Below are 22,453 nucleotides of genomic sequence, written 5' to 3' on the forward strand. Positions count from 1 at the left end.
CACCGACAATAAGTTTGGACAAAAACGTACATTGGGCATTATCACGTCTCCTAGCAAGTGTGTCCAGACCAAACAACAAACAACGAGTATGATACGATGGACGAGGGGTTACATTACGCCACGGAGTGAAGTGTAGGACAATACGAGTAACTCTCTTTTGGACAGCTTCTATTCTATTGGACCAAACACTAGAGAACGGACACCAAACTGTAGAACTAAACTCGAGGATGGAACGAACATAGGACTTATACAGAGTTAACAGGCAGTGTGGGTCATTAAGTTCTCTCGAATGTCGACGAATAAATCCTAGCATTTTGTTAGCTTTGTCTAAAATATCACAGTAATGTTGTCGGAAATCTAGTTTGCGATCCAGGGTGACTCCTAAATCCCTGACCGTATTGCACCGCGGTAGTTGTGTCCCTGATATGCTATAGATATACCTTATCGGACTAGCTATTCTAAAGAAAGACATTGACGTACACTTATCAACAGAAATTAGCAGGTCGTTGTTGATACACCAGTCAGAGAAAACATCAATCGATCTTTGCAGTGAAAGAGAGTCGGAAGTATTCCGTACGATACGAAACAGCCTAACATCATCCGCATAAAGCAGACAATCTGCTTCCGTAATGGCCAGTGTGACGTCGTTAATAAAAAGCGAGAACAGCAGTGGTCCCAAGTTGCTGCCCTGAGGGACGCCAGATGAACTCTCGAAAACCTTAGAGGAGACACCATCGATTTGTACGTAGTAGCTACGTTCAGAGATATAGGACCTGAACCAATTCACCAGCGGAGTAGAGAGACCGATCCGGGCGAGCTTAGCCAACAGCAAGCGATGGTTCACACGATCAAACGCAGCCTTAAGATCAGTGTATACTGCATCCATCTGAGCTCCGGAAGTAAAGGCTGCGTGGCAGTTGGAGACGAATTCCACCAGGTTTGTGGTAACACTGCGTCGAGGAAAGAAACCATGCTGGCGTGTAGAAATATAAGAACGACAGTGATACATTAGCGAGTTTTGTATGACGATCTCAAACACCTTGGCACAAGAAGGCAAGGTGGTTATACCGCGGTAGTTCTCAGCAGAGTTTTTATCTCCTTTTTTGTACACCGGAAACATCACAGAGGATTTCCAGGCCGTGGGTACAGTACTTTGTGCAAAAGAGAGTTGGTAGATTTGAGACAGAGGCTCTGCTAAAAATTCGCGGCATTTGGCAAGAATTGCCGTAGGAATACCATCGGGTCCAGGGTTGTATGAGGTTTTGACCTGCTGCAGAGCACGTAGTACAGTATCTACCGAGATAATAATATCGCGTACATCAATGTCAACAACATCACGGGGCACATTATTTAAAGCTGCATCTAATGATAAGCTTGCATCATCCGTAGTAAAGCAGTCCTTGAAACGATCAGCAAATAAGTTGCACATGCCTTCCTTACTGCTTGTGGAGACGTTGTTATATGTGAGAACATCGGGGAGCGAGCTGTTACCGCGTTTTGATTCAACATACCTCCAGAATCGTGTTGGGTGTCTGATGAGCGAGAATTTCACTCGAATGAGATAATTAGTATGAAGTTGTCTGTTATAGCTTCTATATACATTATGGGCAGCAATGAACCTTAACTTGGAGTGTTGTGTACCATTTGTACTGTAAAAGCGAAAGCATGACGCTTTGTTTTGCTTTAGACGGCGTAAACGTGCATCAGACCATGGTGGACTGCGACGCGGTGGCATTAGAGGACAGCAATCAGATATAAGCGCCAGTAGTGTTGTGTTAAATAGTTCCAATGCTGAGTTAACATCCGGATTACCTTCCAGGAAAGACCAGTCAGTAGATTGAAGCAGTTCAGCTAGACGGATAAAGTTGGTTCGCCTGTAGTTACGTGTGCCGGACTCACGGTTTGGTGAGGTAGAACGCCAGGAACGAGCTGTATTGCCAGCACCAGTTAAGTGTAGTTCAACAGGAGGATGATGAACATCAACGGCAACCATAGGGAAAGGAGACACCACCGGTGGGGCACAATAATGTAGGATCTCGTCAGAGACAATTATGAGATCGAGAATGTTATTCGATGCATTAGGTATAAAGTTGATCTGAGAAAGCCCATTACTATAGATGCAGTCAAGCAAAGAGCGGCAGTTGTCCGTAATTCGTGAATTCTCATAATTGATTCGCAGTGCAGGAACGTTAGAATCATCGGTGTTCCAGGAAAGATTGGGGAAGTTAAAGTCCCCGAATAGGAGAAACGTATCGGTGGTTGCACAAGCAATATTATCTATGGTGGAGCAGATAGTTTGCATGGTAGTAGTGTTGTTTACTAAATCTGGAGGAATGTACACTACTCCCGTGATAAAAGTACGTTTATTACCATAAACTCTTACCCAGAGTTGCTCAACGGTATCCTGTGTAGGACAAAGTATTGTACGTAGGTGTGAAGCAACGGCAATGAGAACCCCGCCACCGATTGATTTTTTACTATTTTTGCTGCTGAGGTCTGTTCTATACACTGTATAATTATCCGGGAACAATTCCGAGGAATCAATCGTTGAATCCAACCATGTTTCAGTCAGGATAATAACGTCATAGTGGGTTGTAGAAACATAGTCAAATACTTGATTGCATTTAGATTTCAATCCTCTAACGTTTTGGTACAGGAACAATAATTCGTCAGTATTATTACGGCAGGCGACCCCTGTAGGATTGACATGATAGCCGTGCGATTGTGTGAGTGTAGTGTCCGTTCTTTGGCGATGGTTTGTTTTGGTTTCACGATCATTAAGTTGCGTGCGCCTTTGGTCAAGCACTGCCTCAGTCGAAAAAATATTGTTTGTTGTAGGAAAAACAATCGTCTGGTAAGTGCAATTATTATTTACTAACGTTGTTTCAGCGCCGGTGTTCTTCGTTTCTTGAGACGTGTCAGGATGATTTGTGTGATTGTAAGTGTGCGTGATGTGCGTGGACTGAATACCGGTGAATATTAGTGGGTTTGCGGTGTTGGTGATGTGCGTGGAGTGTGTGCCGATAAAATTGTGTGATCCAGCAGTGGCGGTGACCGAATATTTAGCACCGTAGGCAAAGTTGTAGGGGTGGAGAGACCCATTGGCGGTTGTATACGAAAATTTGCACTCGGCTGTTGAGTTCGGTAGTCAATGAATTCACGTACTGATAGGCCAAGAGGCCAGGTGTCAGGGGAAAGAGCCTTGTCACGTAGTGATAAAGGCACTAACACTTTAAACGACAGGAATGAGAGTGTAGCCGTATTTGTACCCTGGCGAATAAGACAGTATGCTGTAGCATCGTCAATGGATAAAGCTTGTTTGACCATTTGTACAATTTGGTCACTGGTTGTATCGGGAGAGAGCCGGGAAATATACAACGCGCATTTTTGCACCGCGGAATGAGCGGGTACTATTTTGATTGGAAATGCTGCTATATCCTTTTTTGTGCCAGTTATCACAGGTGGTGCATGAGTTTTGCGTTGAACATCGTCAGTTCGCTTCGTATTGTTGTTTTGGCTATTTCTTTGATTGCTCGTAGCACCGAATGTAAACAATGCGTGATTGTCCTTAATGACATCGGAAAACAAACGTTTGGATGGATTTATGCGACGAATTTTTGCGGGAGGGTGACTGCTACGTGGAGTTTTTAGGTCAAGTTGGCTCATCCGTGCAAACCCAGTTTTAATTTCGTTAGTCAATGGCTCCATAACGGTCTTGATGCTTTCGGCTACTGTCGTTATTGCCGCCTGGAACCCAGATTGCATGGCTGCGTCTTTTACGAACTTGGTGCGCGGATTCATGAAGACGTTGTTGCAGCCAATACAGCACCAGTGTAATTGTTTATATTCCGAAATGCGCAGGAACAGATCAGCGGGAACCGAAGTGCAGCGCTGATGAAATGGGGAGTCGCACAGGCAGCAGCTGATAGATGCCTCCGCAATTTCCATAGTGCAGGCGTTGCAAATACGGGCCATTCTACGGGAAACGGTGCAGGTTGTCGTTGCAGCAACAAGAGCGATGGCGGTCAGGACGCGTGAACTCAGACGCGATCCGAAATGCGAAATATGCGCGAGTTTTTGGGTCACAGAGATAAACGCACTATTGCACGAAATACGAACGGTGTTCTAAAATACTGTGATTATACAGAAACCGAAAAATAGTGAGATAAACAGCGCGATTTTCAAGAAAAGATACTGAGCGATATGCGAAAGCGACTTTTACGTTAAACGTCAAACGTCATTGTCGAATGACGATTATGATCGTCTTTACACATAGTGTCATCTCTTGCGCTTCAGGGTCTCACGCTCAGAGCAAAAATTCTCGCAACTTCGCAACGGTGGGAGCGATTGGCTATGGAGAGGTGGAGGAGTGTGAGTGTGAGTCTCATGCACACAGCGAAATGTTGGTCAACACCTCGATGGTGGGAGCGTTTTTCCATGGGATGGGGTAGTGGAGTGCGAGTGTGTCGCATGATTCCTTTAAACTATGGCCAGGGGTAGCGAGAGGCATCAAAATGAGATACTCTTTGCCAAGCGGGATTATTCTGACTCTAAGCAACCAAAGTAGACCGGGAAGTAGAAGCCTACTTCATTTTCTATTTTTCTTACTACTTCGCAGCGTTTTGAATCGCTTGGGATATTTCAGCTAACACCAACACATCCATTTCAAGCTCAGATAGTGAGAGGCTTAACTCGTCTAGTTTCGTGCGAAATCCTCTTACGTTTTGATAGTAGATGTGTAGTCGATCGACACAAGGGATGCGAAAGCGAGATGCGCCAGGAGTGCTCTCGCTGCAAGTTATTAACGGCGGGAGTCAAAAGAGCACACCTGAGAGTCAGACGGATTTTGTGTAATAGATGCAGGGTTAGCTTCCATCAATTCGGGAAAGACGGTAGTTCATTAGATTCTTCTGCCGGATCAGCTGGTTTACGCTTGCTACTGCGTACTGCGTAAGTACTGCGTATAAGGCAAGCTCATAGGGCCATGATCGGGCGAAATAGTGAAATCAGCGTTTCGCAGTTGTGTCGTGTGGTTGATAGAGGATGGCGATGAAGGATGATCCGATTTGCGAGTAATAGGCGCAGAAGGGGCAAGGATGCTGCAGTAGTGGGTCGCCAAACATTGACGGAGCGAGGATTAAGGTTGATGAACTCCTTAAAAGAGATCCCGCGAGGCCAGGTTGAAGCAGGCAAAGCAATAGCCCGGTGCGAATCCGGTAAACCAATTTTAAAAGATACATAGGAGAGCGTAGAAAGATACCGGTCGCGTCGTACAAGGCTATATAACAATATGTCGTCTGTCCCTATGTTAGAACAGGCCATTTCACGGATCGCGTCAATCGGAGTATCAGGAGCAATGCGGGAGATAAATACCCAAGTACAGGGTGGGCGTTCAGGAACGGTCGTAATATTATTGCAGGACAACCCTGTACCCGATGACAGCATAGCGCGTGTAACGGTAGTGGTAGGCGACGGGTCGGGAGAGCGATCCATCAATCGACGTTTAGAAGGATTCTCAATAACAGCTTGATGGGTGGGCTTAGAGGCCGCAACTAGAATTGTGGTCGTTGAGTGCGTAGCAGGAATCGCAGAACTCGATGTAGTAGTATGTGTGGCAAGATGAGAATTGAGATTGTTCATTAGTGAGTTGAAGGAAGTGAGAAGCTCACGGTGCATGAGATCAAGCTCCATGATGCCATGCTTAACTTCATCAAGCGTTGTGAGTAGTGGAGCCTGAGAGTAGTTGCGTTCCATTGAGTAAGAAGCAGTAAGTGAGTCGATGATATCTTTCACGGAACGTATTGACGATGCTGACTCCTGTTTCATCAAAGCAATCTTGTTTCTAAAACATTCCAGTGAAGAGGAAAGTTCAAGTCGCAAGCCAGCTGATGACACCTGCACAGAACGCGAGGTATCGCGGAAATCGGATTGCAACGATTCCAACAGGTAGGCAGCGTAACGAGAAAGGCCGCGCGGGAAGCGTAAAGTGTCAACGGCCCGCAGACGCTGAGCACCATCCAAGCAAGCCCAGAATAAATGTTGTGACTTCTTAAAATCACGCAGGAGCGGGGTTGAAAGTTAAATTAAGCAGCACCCGAGGCGGCTTGAATCCTCGACCTCCACTGGAACAGGGCTGTAAGCCGGGACAGCACGAACATTCGTTTCCTATGAACCGAAACTGTAATAGGCCAACAAGGAAGTCGTATTCTATTAACGATGAGACGTGGTAGGATGAAGAAAGCTTGAAGCTCTAGTTTCGTCTTTTGCAATCTTATTTATGTTGTTTATTCCAAGCATCAGCTGACCGCCGTCGATTTTGACTGACAAATTGTAAAAAATGTCTCTCAATCGCTGTCGTAACCTGTATAGAGTCGAATAGCCTTGCTCTCAATCATCCAAGCTTGGGTATACTGGGAAACCGAACTTCTTGTTCGGTTGGGTTGCATGGCTAAAATGAGGGGAGAGGGGGGGGGGGGGGGGGGGGGTAGATGATTTATCTCCATGACTCTACCTGGGAGCGTCTGTTCTGCATGTTAGGAGCACCCCCCCCCCCTCTCCTCCAGCTTATGCAGCTTCCCGAAGGGTTATGCTTCGTTATTACTTCGTTTCTCTCGTCTAGGCTCGCTGCAGGACGCGCTGAAAGGCCTTGCAAGCCACCCTCGTAAAAATAATAAACGCAGCGAATGATCAACAAGAAGAAGAACCGTATCGGACCAATAGATCCAGACCCACGCATGGCTTTTGCTTTCCCGCGGCTTCGAAATAGTACCTCTTCAGGAGCGGCGATGCAACAGAGAGTGATCGGGTGGTGGCCCATCAACGAACGAATATGCAGTTTGAGGATTCGTGGCAGATTCTTCAACCTGAGCATTATTAATGTGCACAGTACATACCTTGGGAGCACCGATGACGACAAGGAGCTATTCTATAAGCAGCTGGAGAGGGAGTACGACAGCTGCCCAAAACATGATGTGAAGATCGTCATCGGAGACCTTAATGCTGAGGTCGGACAGGAGGAGGCATATAGACCAAAAATCGGAAGTTTCAGCGTCCAACAGTCCTCACAGTCCTGAATGCCGCCTACAAGATCCTGTCCCAGATCCTCTTCTGCAGACTTGTGCCGCTTGCTATAATTTTGTTTCGGCAGCTACCAAGCTGAGTTTGTTGGAGGCAAATCCACCACCGATCAAATTTTTACTCTACGGGAGATCCTCCAGAAGTGCCGAGAGCGCCAGAGCGCCATCGTATGGATTGTATTTTATCAAAGTAATTCGTAAATTTTCGAAACTGATGAAAAATTTTTTATTGGAAATAAATCACAAAACATTTTCAAAATGTTACATACCTTTAAGTTCAATTCAACTGAATCATTTAAAGCAAAAGTTATACAAAACGTTACATCGAAAACAACATTCGTTCCAAATCCGCAGCGCAAAACCTTGCGGATTTCTCTCCGTACAAACGGGAACGTTCGACCCCGGCAGGTAGAACTCATTCTTTCACGCGCTTCGTACGGTCTCTCAATGGTAAATTATTTTAAAACTGAGCGCTAAGTGAGCGTCTTCTGACAACCGCGGCTAACGGATTTCGTCGTTCGAAGCCTATACTCGCCTCGTTCGAGTTGATGAGTGTACCACGGGACATGTAGTTACAATAAATTTTTTCAATAGTTAGGAAATTGAATAAAAGTTGGATGTTGGTGTAGGATAAGTCATATTATGTTACATATATAGTAAAATATAGCGGAAAACCCAAAATTTCACGTTCACTTTTACGCTAAGTCTAAAGCAGCGGTTTTCAAACGGTGGAAAATTCCCCCTCAAGGGGGGGGGGGGGGGGTAATCTTCCATCAGCATTTAGCAAAATACAATGGATTGTTAAGTTCTCCCCCCCCCCCCCCCCCCGCTCATGAAATTGTGGGTGAGGAATGAGATCCTACATGCAACTTACATAGGGGGAAAAGCTGGGGAATGGTTGAAAACCTTAAAACGACCTTAACGTAGCACAATTAAGTGCTTAAGTGCGCACCCTTCGCACTGAGAGATGTCAGATCGTACCGCGCAGGCAGTTTGTCAGACACATGCTGTCTATCGACCCCCCAAAACTAATGTAACCCCTGTAGGGGCTATAGGATCAAAACATTGTCTCTGGCGTAATAATAGATTACCTTCATGTACTTGAGGTCCCGAGAGCCCAGTATATCAGGTATCGGAGTGTATGGTTGTCTACCAGATTTCCCTCACGTTCATAAATGAGGGTCTCCCGATGCTTTCGCAATTTAACCAGATATTCCTGCCATTTAGACCACCGCTACACCTTAACAATTGTCTACAGTGATTATAGATTTTCCTTGGATTAATGCATCCGTTAAATGTTATTCATTGTTTAAATATGGGGTTTCAACACAAGTTCTGAATTGGGTTCAAACATAGAACAATATGAAATTGTTGCTTTAAACGCCGAGCGGTCACTCAATAAATTATGCGTCGCAATGAAAATTTGCGTAGCTACTGCAAAATTTATACATAGCTGAAAACGATTCAGACGTAGTTGAAAATGATTCAGACGTAGTTGAAAACGCTGAATGTGTATTTTACGCAGTGTATTTTACGTTGAATATAGCACAATATTATGGTGAGGCCCAAAATATTGTTCAAATACAATTAAAAACCATGCGATATTGTTTCAAAATTTTCCCGTGAAATGTGATTTCTAAGATTCATCAAAATGTGAAATACAGCGAACCCTCTCTTATTTGACACCTCTCCAATTTGAAAAACCTCTCTTATGTGGACATTTTCCACAATCCCTTGATTTCCAGTACATTTTTGTTCCTCTAATTTGGAAAACCTCGGAAATCTGTGTCCCTCTTATTTGTGTATAGTGTTGCCATGGTTATTGAATGATGTATGCTCAAATTGGCAATCGTATGCACAGTTTCCTATAGCAACAGTTGAGGCTGCATACTAAATGTTCTGTTTCTTTCTTGTTTGAATGGACCTTTCATTCACTTTCAACCTCTGTAATTTGAAAACCCCTCTTATTCGACAGTCCCGTCGCCTCTCAAATAAGAGAGGGTTCACTGTAATACATTCATTATGAAACTCAGTGTACAGCGACCGAACATTGCCTAGTAGATATTTGCCGCGAGGTAACGTAAAATAATTAAAATCATCTTTTTGTCAAGTTATTTTGTTTATAAAAAAAAACTAGGATATACTTTGTTTTTCAAATATCTAATATAAAGATTAGAAGCTAAAAATCGTGAATGTCTGACATCGTAATAAATATGTATATGTTACTGTCTATTCTGGAAATTCTTCCATTCACCTTTTATCTTAACAGACTAAAGCATTATAGGGATTTACACTTTATCTTAAGACCGCGGAATACTCTTCCGAATCTTTTTTAAACAATGCCAAGACTACGGCATTATGCTTGAATGCGTTTATTGCTATGATACCTTGCTATGATATTTGTCGGGACATTTCTCGAGCATACTGTTCCTCACTCAGGACATGCGGTCTAGCAAAATGTTTACACGTATAACCCTTGTGTTTATCAGTGTACAGTAAATGCCTTATTCTTATTATATATTTGATCACATGGTGTATTGCATCATATTTTTCTGGATTATTGAATGGTTCAACTACAAAAATAAATATTTTTTGAAAATATACCCATTTCGAATATTTAAACATTAGTAAACATCTGTTAGTTCAATTCGACATCTATCGAAAAAACAATAATATCACCAAATCACCAATCACCAATCAAATATGTCAAATTAAACAAAATCAACGAGTTTATGCGATTTAATATTTCACACAAATAGTACACGTGCCTCACAGTTGTTCCAAACCCGCTAATGTTCCAAACTGCCCCTATTGGTTCAATATCATATGGTCAAATTTTGTCACCTGGGTAGTTCGTTTATTCAACGAATCTATACCGCAGGTGATCCATTTTCGTTAAATATGTAGCTTACGGTTTTGCTGAATGTTAAGGAAATGTGGCTACTTGAAACGAGATGCAATCGAAAAAGCGACTTGAAAAGTTTACGTGAAAAGTTTCTGAGATACAGTTGCTCTGTAATCATTTTTCAAATATTTATTGAGAATCTTGACAAACATTTATTATAATTTTAAGCTATACATTCAGTGCGTTTTATGTATCATTTTTCAAGCAAGGCATAGTACAGATAAAAGTTATTATAGTGCTATAATTCAAATAGCCAATTATTATCAACAAAATATTTTATACATTTGACCTACAGTGACTTTTATGCCTCAAATCGGAATTATTAATCCAAGAATAGACAGCTTTGCAATATCTCGTCTGACTCTTGCACTATAATAGCTTTTATCTGTATTATATCTTGCTTGAAAAATGTTACATAAAACGCACTGAATGTATAGCTTGAAATTATAATAAATGTTTGTCGAGATTCTCAATAAATATTTGAAAAATGATTACAGAGAAACTGTATCTCAGAAACTTTTCACGTAAACTTTTCAAGTCGCTTTTTCGATTGCATATCGTTTCAAGTAGCCACATTTCCTTAACATTCAGCAAAACCGTAAGCTACATATTTAACGAAAATGGATCACCTGCGGTATAGATTCGTTGAATAAACGAACTACCCAGGTGACAAAATTTGACCATATGATATTGAACCAATAGGGGCAGTTTGGAACATTAGCGGGTTTGGAACAACTGTGAGGCACGTGTACTATTTGTGTGAAATATTAAATCGCATAAACTCGTTGATTTTGTTTAATTTGACATATTTGATTGGTGATTGGTGATTTGGTGATATTATTGTTTTTTCGATAGATGTCGAATTGAACTAACAGATGTTTACTAATGTTTAAATATTCGAAATGGGTATATTTTCAAAAAATATTTATTTTTGTAGTTGAACCATTCAATAATCCAGAAAAATATGATGCAATACACCATGTGATCAAATATATAATAAGAATAAGGCATTTACTGTACACTGATAAACACAAGGGTTATACGTGTAAACATTTTGCTAGACCGCATGTCCTGAGTGAGGAACAGTATGCTCGAGAAATGTCCCGACAAATATCATAGCAAGGTATCATAGCAATAAACGCATTCAAGCATAATGCCGTAGTCTTGGCATTGTTTAAAAAAGATTCGGAAGAGTATTCCGCGGTCTTAAGATAAAGTGTAAATCCCTATAATGCTTTAGTCTGTTAAGATAAAAGGTGAATGGAAGAATTTCCAGAATAGACAGTAACATATACATATTTATTACGATGTCAGACATTCACGATTTTTAGCTTCTAATCTTTTTATTAGATATTTGAAAAACAAAGTATAACCTAGTTTTTTTTAAACAAAATAACTTGACAAAAATATGATTTTAATTATTTTACGTTACCTCGCGGCAAATGTCTACTGGGCAATGTTCGGTCGCTGTACACTGAGTTTCATAATGAATGTATTATTTCACATTTTGATGAATCTTAGAAATCACATATCACGGGAAAATTTCGAAACAATATCGCATGGCTTTTAATTGTATTTGAACTATGGGCCTCACCATAGTTTTGTGCTATATTCAGCGTAAAATACACCTGTTCTCACTTTCCTGTGAATCTTTATGCGCTTGCTATGGATCGCAATCCATTAGAATGGATTGCAGTCAACTACGTCTGAATCGTTTTCAACTACGTCTGAATCATTTTCAACTACGTCTGAATCGTTTTCAGCTACGTTTTAATGTTGCAGTAGCTACGCAAATTTTCATTGCGGCGCATAATTTATTGAGTGACCGCTCGGCGATCAAAGCAACAATTTCATATTGTTCTATATTTGAACCCAATTGAGAACTTGTGTTGAAACCCCATATTTAAACAATGAATAACATTTAATGGATGCATTAATCCAAGGAAAATTTATAATCACTGTAGACAATTGTTAAGGTGTAGCGGTGGTTAAAATGACAGATTCGTCGGCTCCTAAGCATTGGAATCGATTCTCAACCGAACCTCCTTAGCAAGGAAGGAATATCCGGTAAAATTGCATCGCATCATTGCAAGCATCGCGAGACCCTCATTTATGAACGTGAGGGAAATCTGGTAGACGACCATACACTCCGATACCTGATGCACTAGATAAAAACACTGGAGCTGTATTGAGTTTTCAAACATAATAGACATATTATAGCAAACATGAACTCATTTAATTTCTCGTTAGTACTTATATGTTTTTGGCGTTTGTGTTGTTCTCAACCATGTCATTCACAGGTAGGAATGTTATATGTAAACATATAATAAAACATGGAAATGAACTCAATCTGTATTATTTTTGGGTTTTATAAATTGGTGATTTTCTCTTAAACAGTGGCTGATTTAACGGTACGCGAACTGAGTGGCCGCGGGGGCCCCTTCAATTAGGGGCACCGTGTATGGTAATTCCAGCATATAGAACAGTGTGTACAGTAGTCTCAAGCAAGAGCTTCTGTGGTACATAGGGGCCCCATGAAGGGACTCATAAACTATTGGGGCCCAGTAGAGGGATCCTGAGCACCCTCCCCCCTCCGCCAGCAAACTATTAAACAAAGTGTGTTTGATACAAAACCTAATGCAACAACCCCCCCCCCCCCCAGCTCAACACCAACCGGTGGGCCTCACCTCCTTTTAACGCTTAGGGCCCCAACACCCTAAATCCGCCACCACTGTCTCTCTCTCTCTCTCTCTCTCTCTCTCTCTCTCTCTCTCTCTCTCTCACACACACACACACACACACACACACACACACACATACACACACACGTATATATATATATTTATATATATATATATATATATATATATATATATATATATATATATATATATATATATATATATATATATATATATATATATATATATATATATATATATATATATATATATATATATATATATATATATATATATATATATATATATATATATATATATATATATATATATCTTTAATGATTGATTGTATTATTTCTACACTTATTAATTTTGTGTATTTTTTTTACAGATTTCAGCTAACATTCGGGAACGTTGAAAAAGTCTCTTCTTTCGGGTGAACTTTTATTGAATCGCAAAAAAAAATCGACGCTGCAATAGAAGGAAGCATATGTCTGCACTGAGGACAACGGGAGCCTAAGCATAAGAATGTGTTGTGAAGTGTGATCATTAATCAAATTGCAGGAAAGCAAGTGAACACAAATAGATTTCTGTTCTTGCGCTCTATCCAAAATTGTGCATGGTTGACATGATGAAGAGTATGCTGTGTTTAACGGATAGACTTGAAAGAAGAAACCGACAATGAGAACTGGCCAGATTGATCCGAACATTTTCACATAATTGCAATCGTTCGAAGTATTCTTGTGCAGCTGATTGGTTTAGGATGCTCATCCACAAAGTAAATTATATACAGATGTAAAACAAGTACATTCCTTTATTGAGTTTTAACTTTCAAAAGAACAGTTTTATCTTACAAAGGCTAATAGTATTGTGGCGAATATATTGCTGAAGTTAGTGTGACGCATTTAATACAGCAGACGATAATGGTGATTGTTTTTTATTCAAAAATATGCCCTTGCAATCAATTCGTTTTGTTGAAGGTGAGAAAAAGCTCATTGACACTGGCGTCCTGGATACGTGTAATGTGTAAGTGAGGCACACACATTAATCTTATCTCAGCCAAAGTCTGTGGGTGTTTTCTCTTTCAGCAATGGCGGGATTGTTTGAGGATAGGGATATATTTCCCATAGGAATTCAACTTGTTTCACGACTACTTACAGCAGGGCAGATGACCATTTATTGGAAGGTGGTGCTGACAAGCCTCTGTTCCATGGGAGATTTTTTTTCCTGAGAGACTGCCCTTCCGATAGAAGCTCATCAACTCTTACTCGAAAAACTGATGATTGCATGACACAGTGATAATACATTTATAATGTTTTAATTCGTTAATGACATGTTCTTGATCCACAGCGTGCATCATACTGTATCGTTCAACTGTTTGTTTAGTGAACAGGTTCTTGTCATTCTATTAATACGATAAACAAGCAGACATAGAGTCAGATGGATGATATGATTCAAGTAATAATCAGAATGGTTAAATGCACTCAGAGGTACAATTTGATCTTCTCTCATTTGACATTGGCAAAACTTTAGTCTCTTGGGTGCATTTAGTAGTTAGTCAGATCAACATAAATGTTCGCATATAATTGGTACGATTTGGAGGAAGTACAAAAACAAACATATTTATTTATAATGTTGGCATGCAAAGGTAGAGTTTGAATATATACATATATATATATATATATATATATATATATATATATATATATATATATATATATATATATATATATATATATATAGTATACATATAGTATATGTATAGATTAACGAGTTTATCTAACGAGTACAAAAACTAAAACGAGTGCTAAATGCTGAAACAAATACCTCTCTTCATGAGTAAAATTGCGCATAACGAGCAAATTTATTTGTGTCGGGAATACATTTTGGGGCAGATCTGAACTCAAGATCAAGATTGGTTAACATTAAGCATTTCTTAATTTTTTGATAAGACAATCAAGAGTTACAACGCCAAAAATCGTTTACGTTAATTTTTTTTTGTCAGGAGAAGTGTTTTATATTTGTGTTATGCAGAATGGTGTGGAATATTAACGAGTGTTTCTTGCGCACTTTTCTGGATTTACCTATTTAGAAAGGCGACAGTGTTCCCAATTGCTGTTAGTTCGTATGGCTACAAATGTTCAATGGTGGATTAACACGAGTAAAGGATTTAAGCGTTCACATGAATGAAGAATTTTCCGATATAACGAGAGGGAAGTTTTATGGAGAATACTAAACTGGAGAAAGATTGATATGCAATTTTACGTTTGAGCTGGGGAAAAGGGTTTTCTTGTTTTCGAGCCTACGTAGGCGCTTTAAATGCTTTTTTCGTGCTTATATTTTTAATTTAAAAGGTTCACTTAAGGTCCTGGAACCTATTATTTCTCTTTACACAAAAAATATATGGAAAAGTGCTTACCGCAAAACGGGGTTTTCATGTAACCAGTGAGTCACTGAAACGGATGAAACTCGTTATGCAGAGTTCCACTGTGTATGAATTTTATAACAAAAAGGTTCTAGTAATTATCTGCGTTATATCGAATCTGGCTCTCTATGAAAGGCTTGATGTCAAGATAGTTTTATATTTACAAGTTAGAGCGAAAAACATTATAAACATAATGTTTCTTTGTGGCCAATATTGGTTTGAAAGTGGCCGAGGGTGTGGTTTTGAAAACTATCACAAAATGGCGTCTCATTTCATTTAAAAGCAAGAACATAAATAATGTAAGTTATAGGGGGACACATTCAACCTTAGGTACAAAAGCAGTTTGAAAGTAGTTTGAGCAATGCGAAGCATGAATAAATGTTTACTTTGGCTGCTCTATCAAAATGGAAAATGCTCAAAGAAGAGTATGCAAGATCAGAGGGATTTTCATCGAAGCGTTTTGTTGTGTTAGAGCAACTTGTATAGATTGCAGCTATAATCTTTTGGAGGGTCGACGTCATGCAGTTTTTCACGTTTCCTACCATAACGCCGGGGGTAAGCAAGCAATAGCTTAGGGTTCGCAAAGATTGCTTCTATTGTGATGGGGTATGGTAGGAACCTAAGCAACTTTGGATAGCGTTTGTGTATTTCATGCATGGCGTTTTGTGATGTTTTGATGGATGTTCATGTTTCTAAACCAACGTCATCTGGGCGTCTAGTGTCCCCTACATACGAAAGAATGTTAATATTTTGCTGTATGTATGAGCTTGTGTTTGTAATGTATGTCTGGATAAAATGAGGCATACATTTGATTGAGATATGCTAACTTGCTTTATGTAGCCATGTTTTCATGGTAGTATCAGTCAGGGTATTTTTTGAGTGTGGGCAGTTGTCCCTGAAAATAGTTCGTCAGACTACCTTAAAATGATTAACGGTGGCATCAAATATACACAATAGGAAAGGTTTAAGTTCTTCTTCTTCTATTAGGCGTAACGTCCTACGCGGACATGCCGGCCTATACAGGCTTTCGAGACTTAATTCATTACCACGTAGCCGGATAGTCACTTCGTGCTACGGGGGGACGGTCCATTCTAGGCTTGAACCCATGACGGCCATGTTATTGAGTCGTTCGAGTTGACAACTGTACCACGGGACCGCCCATTAAGCTTTAAGTTGGTCAATTTAAATAACTTGAATGTCTTTTTAAAAGGAAACCAGAAAGCCATATAAAGTTCCCAAAACCCTTTCTTAAGGTAGAAAACATTTTCCTAGATATCTCCCGTCGAGTTGGTCAGGAAGCGATGTCTTATGGTGTGCCCAAGAATGTTGAACTTGTGTGGCTGTAAATAGACGAATAAAAGAAATTTGCAATTTGTAACTGCGCTACCTGCCCAAGACAAATTAAATGTTGTTTGAAACAAAATCTTGAAACATATAACAAAAAGAGATTGTTAATCGTATTGAAGTGTGCCATAAGATGAATTATTATACCCAACACAGGTTTCAATAGCACACTGCAGGATATTCACCATAAAAGTTCCGTCAAAGGTATTATCCCCTATTTATTTATGATTCTGGACTGGTAAGAAAAGTCAAAGGCTTAAGCAATACGGAGAATTTTCAAATCCTGTTAAAAAGGGTTGAAATATCAGCAAGATACAGGTCAGTTTGTGTTTGGGACTACTGTTTGTTTGTAGGACTTGTGTTTACTGCTACCGTGGCAATAGAACATTTTCAATAATGAAATCGATAAAGGTCGTAGAATCATGAAAACTGTGTTATTGTAGATTTGCAAAATTCTTTTAATACGTTGTTTTTAAACATATCAGTAAAGGAAGTATTTATCTTACCAGTTTTCTTGTGAAAAGTCATTATGTGATTATTTTAAGGCTATTAGCATTCTTTCATGTTGTGAGCAATCGACATTAATTTAAAAAAAAAATACGTTTTTTCATGATTTATTAATGAAAAAACTGATTCAAATACTTTATGATTCAGTGAGGTCGCTATCGTTTCATTGTTTAATTCATTCTTCATTTTCATTTTACAAATTACTTATGTACATAGTAGATATAGCATGGCGCTTCACTTATAAAACTAAATCACTGTTTCATCCGAATTTGTATATGTGAAGGTGGAGTCAATTAAAATGACAATTATCCTGATAAACAGGCGTTTTTCTAATTTACCGTTGGCATTTTGAACGAAAACCACGAGTTAACGTCATTTTTTAGCCCAGCCAACAACCAAAAAGTCTAACACCATGTAAAATATATTTCACTTATTTCTTATATCGATCAGTGTATCCCTATTATGGCATGTACTGTAAATGTATATTATTTGAATGAACATTTCTTACCCCTTTCGACTCGAACCATTTTAATAAATTCTTATAAATTTAGTTCAGTACAACTTATGAAGAAGTTTAATTTCTTCCGTTCTCAATGGTTTTCAGCACTTTCTATAGCAGCATCACACGAACCATATTCAAGTCTGGTCTATGAGCAAATGTTCGGCATCTGTGTTAACCTTAAAATTAATTTCGTATACATACTAGCTGTACATATGTGATGCTCTTGCAACGCTGCTATTATATTTTTACTTTTTCGTCATCAATATTTACTCGTAGTTTTCATTAAAAAAAATTAAAGCTATTTTTAGGTTAATTTGTGCTTTCGGTCAAAGCAAAGTACTGTAGAGGAATCTAGTTTCGAGTTCAGTGTTTATTTCATTTATACTAATGAAATCGACGTCGATAAGCTCTTTGAATCTCTAGATAGAATGATAAAACTTCTACAATAAATTGAAAATTTTAAGCTGGACCGAACGATGGTATTCGAATGATGTTGGTGGTAAAAAATCTAGAAAAATCTTGCTTTTACAGGGCAGTAAGATCGTAGTCATTTTTTATAAGTACGGAATGTTGTTGGACGTTGTTCATGTTGCCGGTTGCGTTACTATTGTTGTTGTTATTTGATGATTGGTTGCTCAATTGAGATTGGCGTAGTTGATGATGCTGTTGTTGGTTGTGTGGAAGCTGTTGGTGCTGTGAAAGATGTTCATTGCGAATAGTGTTACTAGAGTTGTTGGTTCCGTTTGCCATCGGTAACGTGTTGTTAACATCAGAAGATGACATGTACTGCGATGAGCTGGTGTTGATAGTTGTTATTGTACCGTGGACATCCGCCATACTTTCTAGACTGTCTGTTCGAAGGCACTATGCAGAAATAAAATAAGTATGTCAAACAAAAATATAATTCAATATATACTTTGTGTATGTTTCGCCGAAAATTTCTTATTTTTGAACAATGTTTGCTTTAGAGACGTTATACGTATTGAAATGCCAAATAATAAGAAGAAAATGTAAACCCCGCGAATTTAAACCGTTTGCCGGCCTCGTGGTACAGTCGTCAACTCGTACGACTTAACAACATGCCTGCCATGGGTTCAAGCCCAGAATGGACCGTGCCCCCACATGTAGGACTGACTATGCCGCTATGGGTAATCAGTAAGTCACTGAAAGCCAATCCCACAAGTAGTATAGACAGGTCTTGACCGACAACGGTTGTTGAGTCAAAAAGAAAAAGAATAATAATTTAAATCATTCAAATATAGTTTATAATGATACTTTATCATAAAGTGTCTTTGGTGAAAAGAAAAACAATCAAATTTGAACGGCTGCCCCATTTAAAAATAGATTGATATGACATAAAACTAACGTTCATGTACTGCAGGCAACTTAAAATAAACATTGTTTTCTTTGAATTATGATATAATGTTTATTGCAGCAAATAGTGACGTCTATTCCTATTTTATTTTTCCAACCAAACGATTTTTTACTATATTTATGCTTTACTATTACTATACTCGGGAGCATTTAATCCGTTGACATATTTCGCTTAATAGCTCATATAACATGGCAAAATGATGATTATGTCTCTTAACTGATATTAGTTTTGGTAAATCCACTAAATACGTTGCACATCGATCGCTTAAAAAATACTTACTTCATTTTGTAAAGTTTGTTGTTGCTGCTTAGATTTTGTGCTTAATGTTGTAGAACTCACTTTTCGGGATTTTTTTTGGTTATTTATTACTCCAGACTGTCCAGTTGAGCCACTCGCATTTGATTTGCTTTGGTCGCCGTTTTTTTTCCGCACATTCTTAGTATTGGGTAGTTTATTGTCTTTCTTCCACTTCATGCGTCTGTTTTGAAACCAGATTTTTATCTGTCGTTCCGAAAGAACAAGCGTATGAGCTATTTCTATCCGTCGGCGTCGTGTAAGGTAACGATTATAATGAAACTCTTTTTCTAGCTCTAATATTTGATGGCGGGTATAAGCAGTACGTTGTCGTTTTGGCTCCATTCCAGGTTGAAAAGATCCATTAGCTAAAGAGAAAATATAAAAGATGTAGCATATATTTAGTACATGCAGAAGGTATAGCATGTAACAGCTAATAAAAAGGTACAATTTTTGTCTGCAATAAACGCTAATAAATAAAAAGATTCTTGGAAGACAAAACATAATATATATATCTAATTTAGGTCGTTTAATTTCATATAACTGAGCCGATTGCCTAATGACAGCTTTATTTATTTTCAAAGTGCTCAATGTTTCTTGATATTGATTGCACTAAAGAGGTAAATAAAGAGTAGCAACTAAAAAGGATAGATTATCGCAAAAGAAAGTATTTTTTAAAAGATTCGGAGTATTGGCAAGGAAATATGCAAGAATGCCGCACTTTAAACATTGAATTCAGAAACAGAATATCTTAAATGCAGCACCCTGCTTGGCTTTTCAGATTACCATTGATAGACATACAAAGCTCTCCTTGATTGACATGAAAAATATCTTAAATTCCCCAAGGTCGTTAGCTTGTTATGCCGCTTAACACCACTGTTTAGTTAAAAACATCATTAGTGGGTTATGTATTGATCGATGGAAGAAACTAGAGCAGGGTCTCCAAACTACGGCCCACAGGCTGCATGCGGCCCTCCAGAGCCTTTAATGCGGCACGTGATGATTAAATAAAGCATAATGTAAATATCATATTAGTTTGATAATTTTGATTATATTTTTAAGATTTACCAGACCAAAAAAATCAAGCTACATTAATAGAAAAATGTATAACTTTAAAATTTTCACTAAGTACTTTCTTGCCAAAACGAGATTTAAACGGTCTCATTACCAAAAGTAGCGTCGAAATGGTCCTTAATACCGTTATTTACGAAGCAATGCAGCCCGCAAACTGAAACGTTTGGAACCCCTGAACTAAAAGCTACTGTTAGATTACTGGTAGATACTGTTAGATGATTTCCATATGATAAAGAGTAAAACACTTGGTTCCAGGATCGCAAATGTGCTGATAAAAAATGCCTCACACAAGTAGGGGAAAGCGGGGCAAAATGGGCATGTGGGGCAAAATGAGCACCCTCTATTTAAGCATTTTTTGACAACAAAGATACTTTCCAATGCTCAAAATGTATTCATTAGAGTGTTTTATCAACACCATGAAAGTTTCATAACCCTTACATAACTAATAACCAAGAAAAATGCAAAATATGGTTTATTAGCATATTGATGTAATTTTAGCCACTTCGAAAATAAGCTTAAACTAGTGTCGCAGGGATGCGTTGAAGTTTTACATGATATATTTTTAAAGATATGATGTTTCTTTACACATTTTCTCAAGAAAGCAAGGCGATTGACTGCTTATTTTTACTAATATAACAAAAAATACAAAAATGCATCACGTGGGGTAAAATGGGCAGTTACTCTTGGGGCAAAATGGGCAGATGCTTTTGACAAATGGCGTTTGGTGAAGCTATGGTGGTGTATTTGTCGCCTCAACAATGATAACAGGCACAGCTTTAAAATATTCAATTGTATAGATTTAAACGTGTAAAAACTGTTTTAATTTTGATAACATATTTTTGGAAGAATTTTAAGGGCTTTCTTGAACAGCAAATCAAACGATAGAACGAAAATACATTTCACGAAACGTGCGCAAAAGCGTAGACCATTACCAAAGCGCAGTTGTTGTGGCCCATATTGCCCCAGTGTTTTGATGTTTCACAGTTTGTCTACATATGCCCATTTTGCCCCAGGGCTATTCCCATTTTACCTCACGTGTCAAAATAGCTTCTCGTAAAACATCATCTTTTATTAAACACTTTTTTCATTATTTTATGTTATTTTAATTCTATTTGGCAATTTTAATCCATATATAAAGGGTGGAGGCATACAATAATGAAAGAAAAATTGTGTTTTGTAGCATATTTAAAGGAATATTCAGTAAACTGCTTAACATACCCATTTTGCCCCGGTTTCCCCTATACAACACTTTTCCCCCTTGCAATAGTTTTAAATTAATCGAATAGTAATTATGGAAGCTCGTATTGGCCTAAGCGATAGTTAAAATCAAAGAATTGCTGAATGTTTACCAAACTTGATGTTGATTTTATACTGGAACCCAAAAAACGCACCATAAACACAAAGGATATTGTTTGTTAGGCGACTCGTTATGAGTTGTGTTTGTTGAGCATTTAGATTTGATTGTTATGAGAAAAAAATCGTTATTTGGGATACTAATTATGATGGCTTCCACTGTATCATTATCAAATGAGTTTTAATACCTATTCTTATTTTTATTTAACGCAACAATCGTTATTGATTACCCATAGCAGCTTAGTCAATCCTACGCAAGGTTCATTCATGGGTTCAACCTCTAGCCAGTGAACATTCCTAGATATTTTAGTAATTATATTTGCATATTGATTTCATGGGTAAAGTAGAATGAATACGAACGGAAAAATTTGAAAAATGAATTGATAAAAATTATGCGGATGTATTTATAACATAATTTAAATAGCTATAATATAGATTTTAAACATTGATCAACCGTTGCAGCTGTCAAATGCATTTCGCTTGCATTTACTTAAAGCATTTGCTCGCTTCGAATGAAACATCGTAAATTACTGTTCTGGCTGTCACCGGTTACTGGTATATATGTGTGAATACATTTGAACAAAAATAATTAATCATTTACACACTAGGGTGCTTTAGTTTGGTGAAAACCGATTTCGTTTTTTTAGCGTGGTAGGGACTGGGGCGCTCTACGACTAAACCATTGGTTGTATAAAAAAGTAATAATTATATTTGGCTGTTTCTTTAAAGAAGTGTGACTGCTCAAACTGCTGTATAGATTTGAATGTTGTACTAGAAAACATATTCCACTGATTATGTCGGTGGTTATCTATACAATCTTTTCTATGTTGCCTAGTAGACTTCCGTTGTCCGGTATGAATTTATTTAATTTATTTTATTTCATCACGATGACTAATACCGAGTATATATTTTTCATA

At 38.5% G+C, this 22,453-nt stretch overlaps 1 protein-coding gene across 1 annotated transcript in view; it reads right to left on the reverse strand.

Moving 5' to 3' along the window:
• Positions 1-17,029: 17,029 nt before the first annotated feature.
• Positions 17,030-22,453, reverse strand: part of LOC5667644 (homeotic protein deformed) — a 31,160-nt gene continuing 25,736 nt past the window's right edge. Inside the window, exons 4-5 of the mRNA XM_001688910.2 lie at positions 19,095-19,477; positions 17,030-18,304 (exon numbers count right to left, since the gene is read on the reverse strand). Of these exons, the coding sequence (XP_001688962.1) occupies positions 17,966-18,304; positions 19,095-19,477 (722 nt within the window). The 3' untranslated portion in view covers positions 17,030-17,965. The remainder of the gene's footprint in view (positions 18,305-19,094; positions 19,478-22,453) is intronic.

The sequence above is a fragment of the Anopheles gambiae genome, chromosome 2, assembly GCF_943734735.2.
Source record: "Anopheles gambiae chromosome 2, idAnoGambNW_F1_1, whole genome shotgun sequence".
Taxonomy (NCBI): Eukaryota; Metazoa; Arthropoda; class Insecta; order Diptera; family Culicidae; genus Anopheles; species Anopheles gambiae.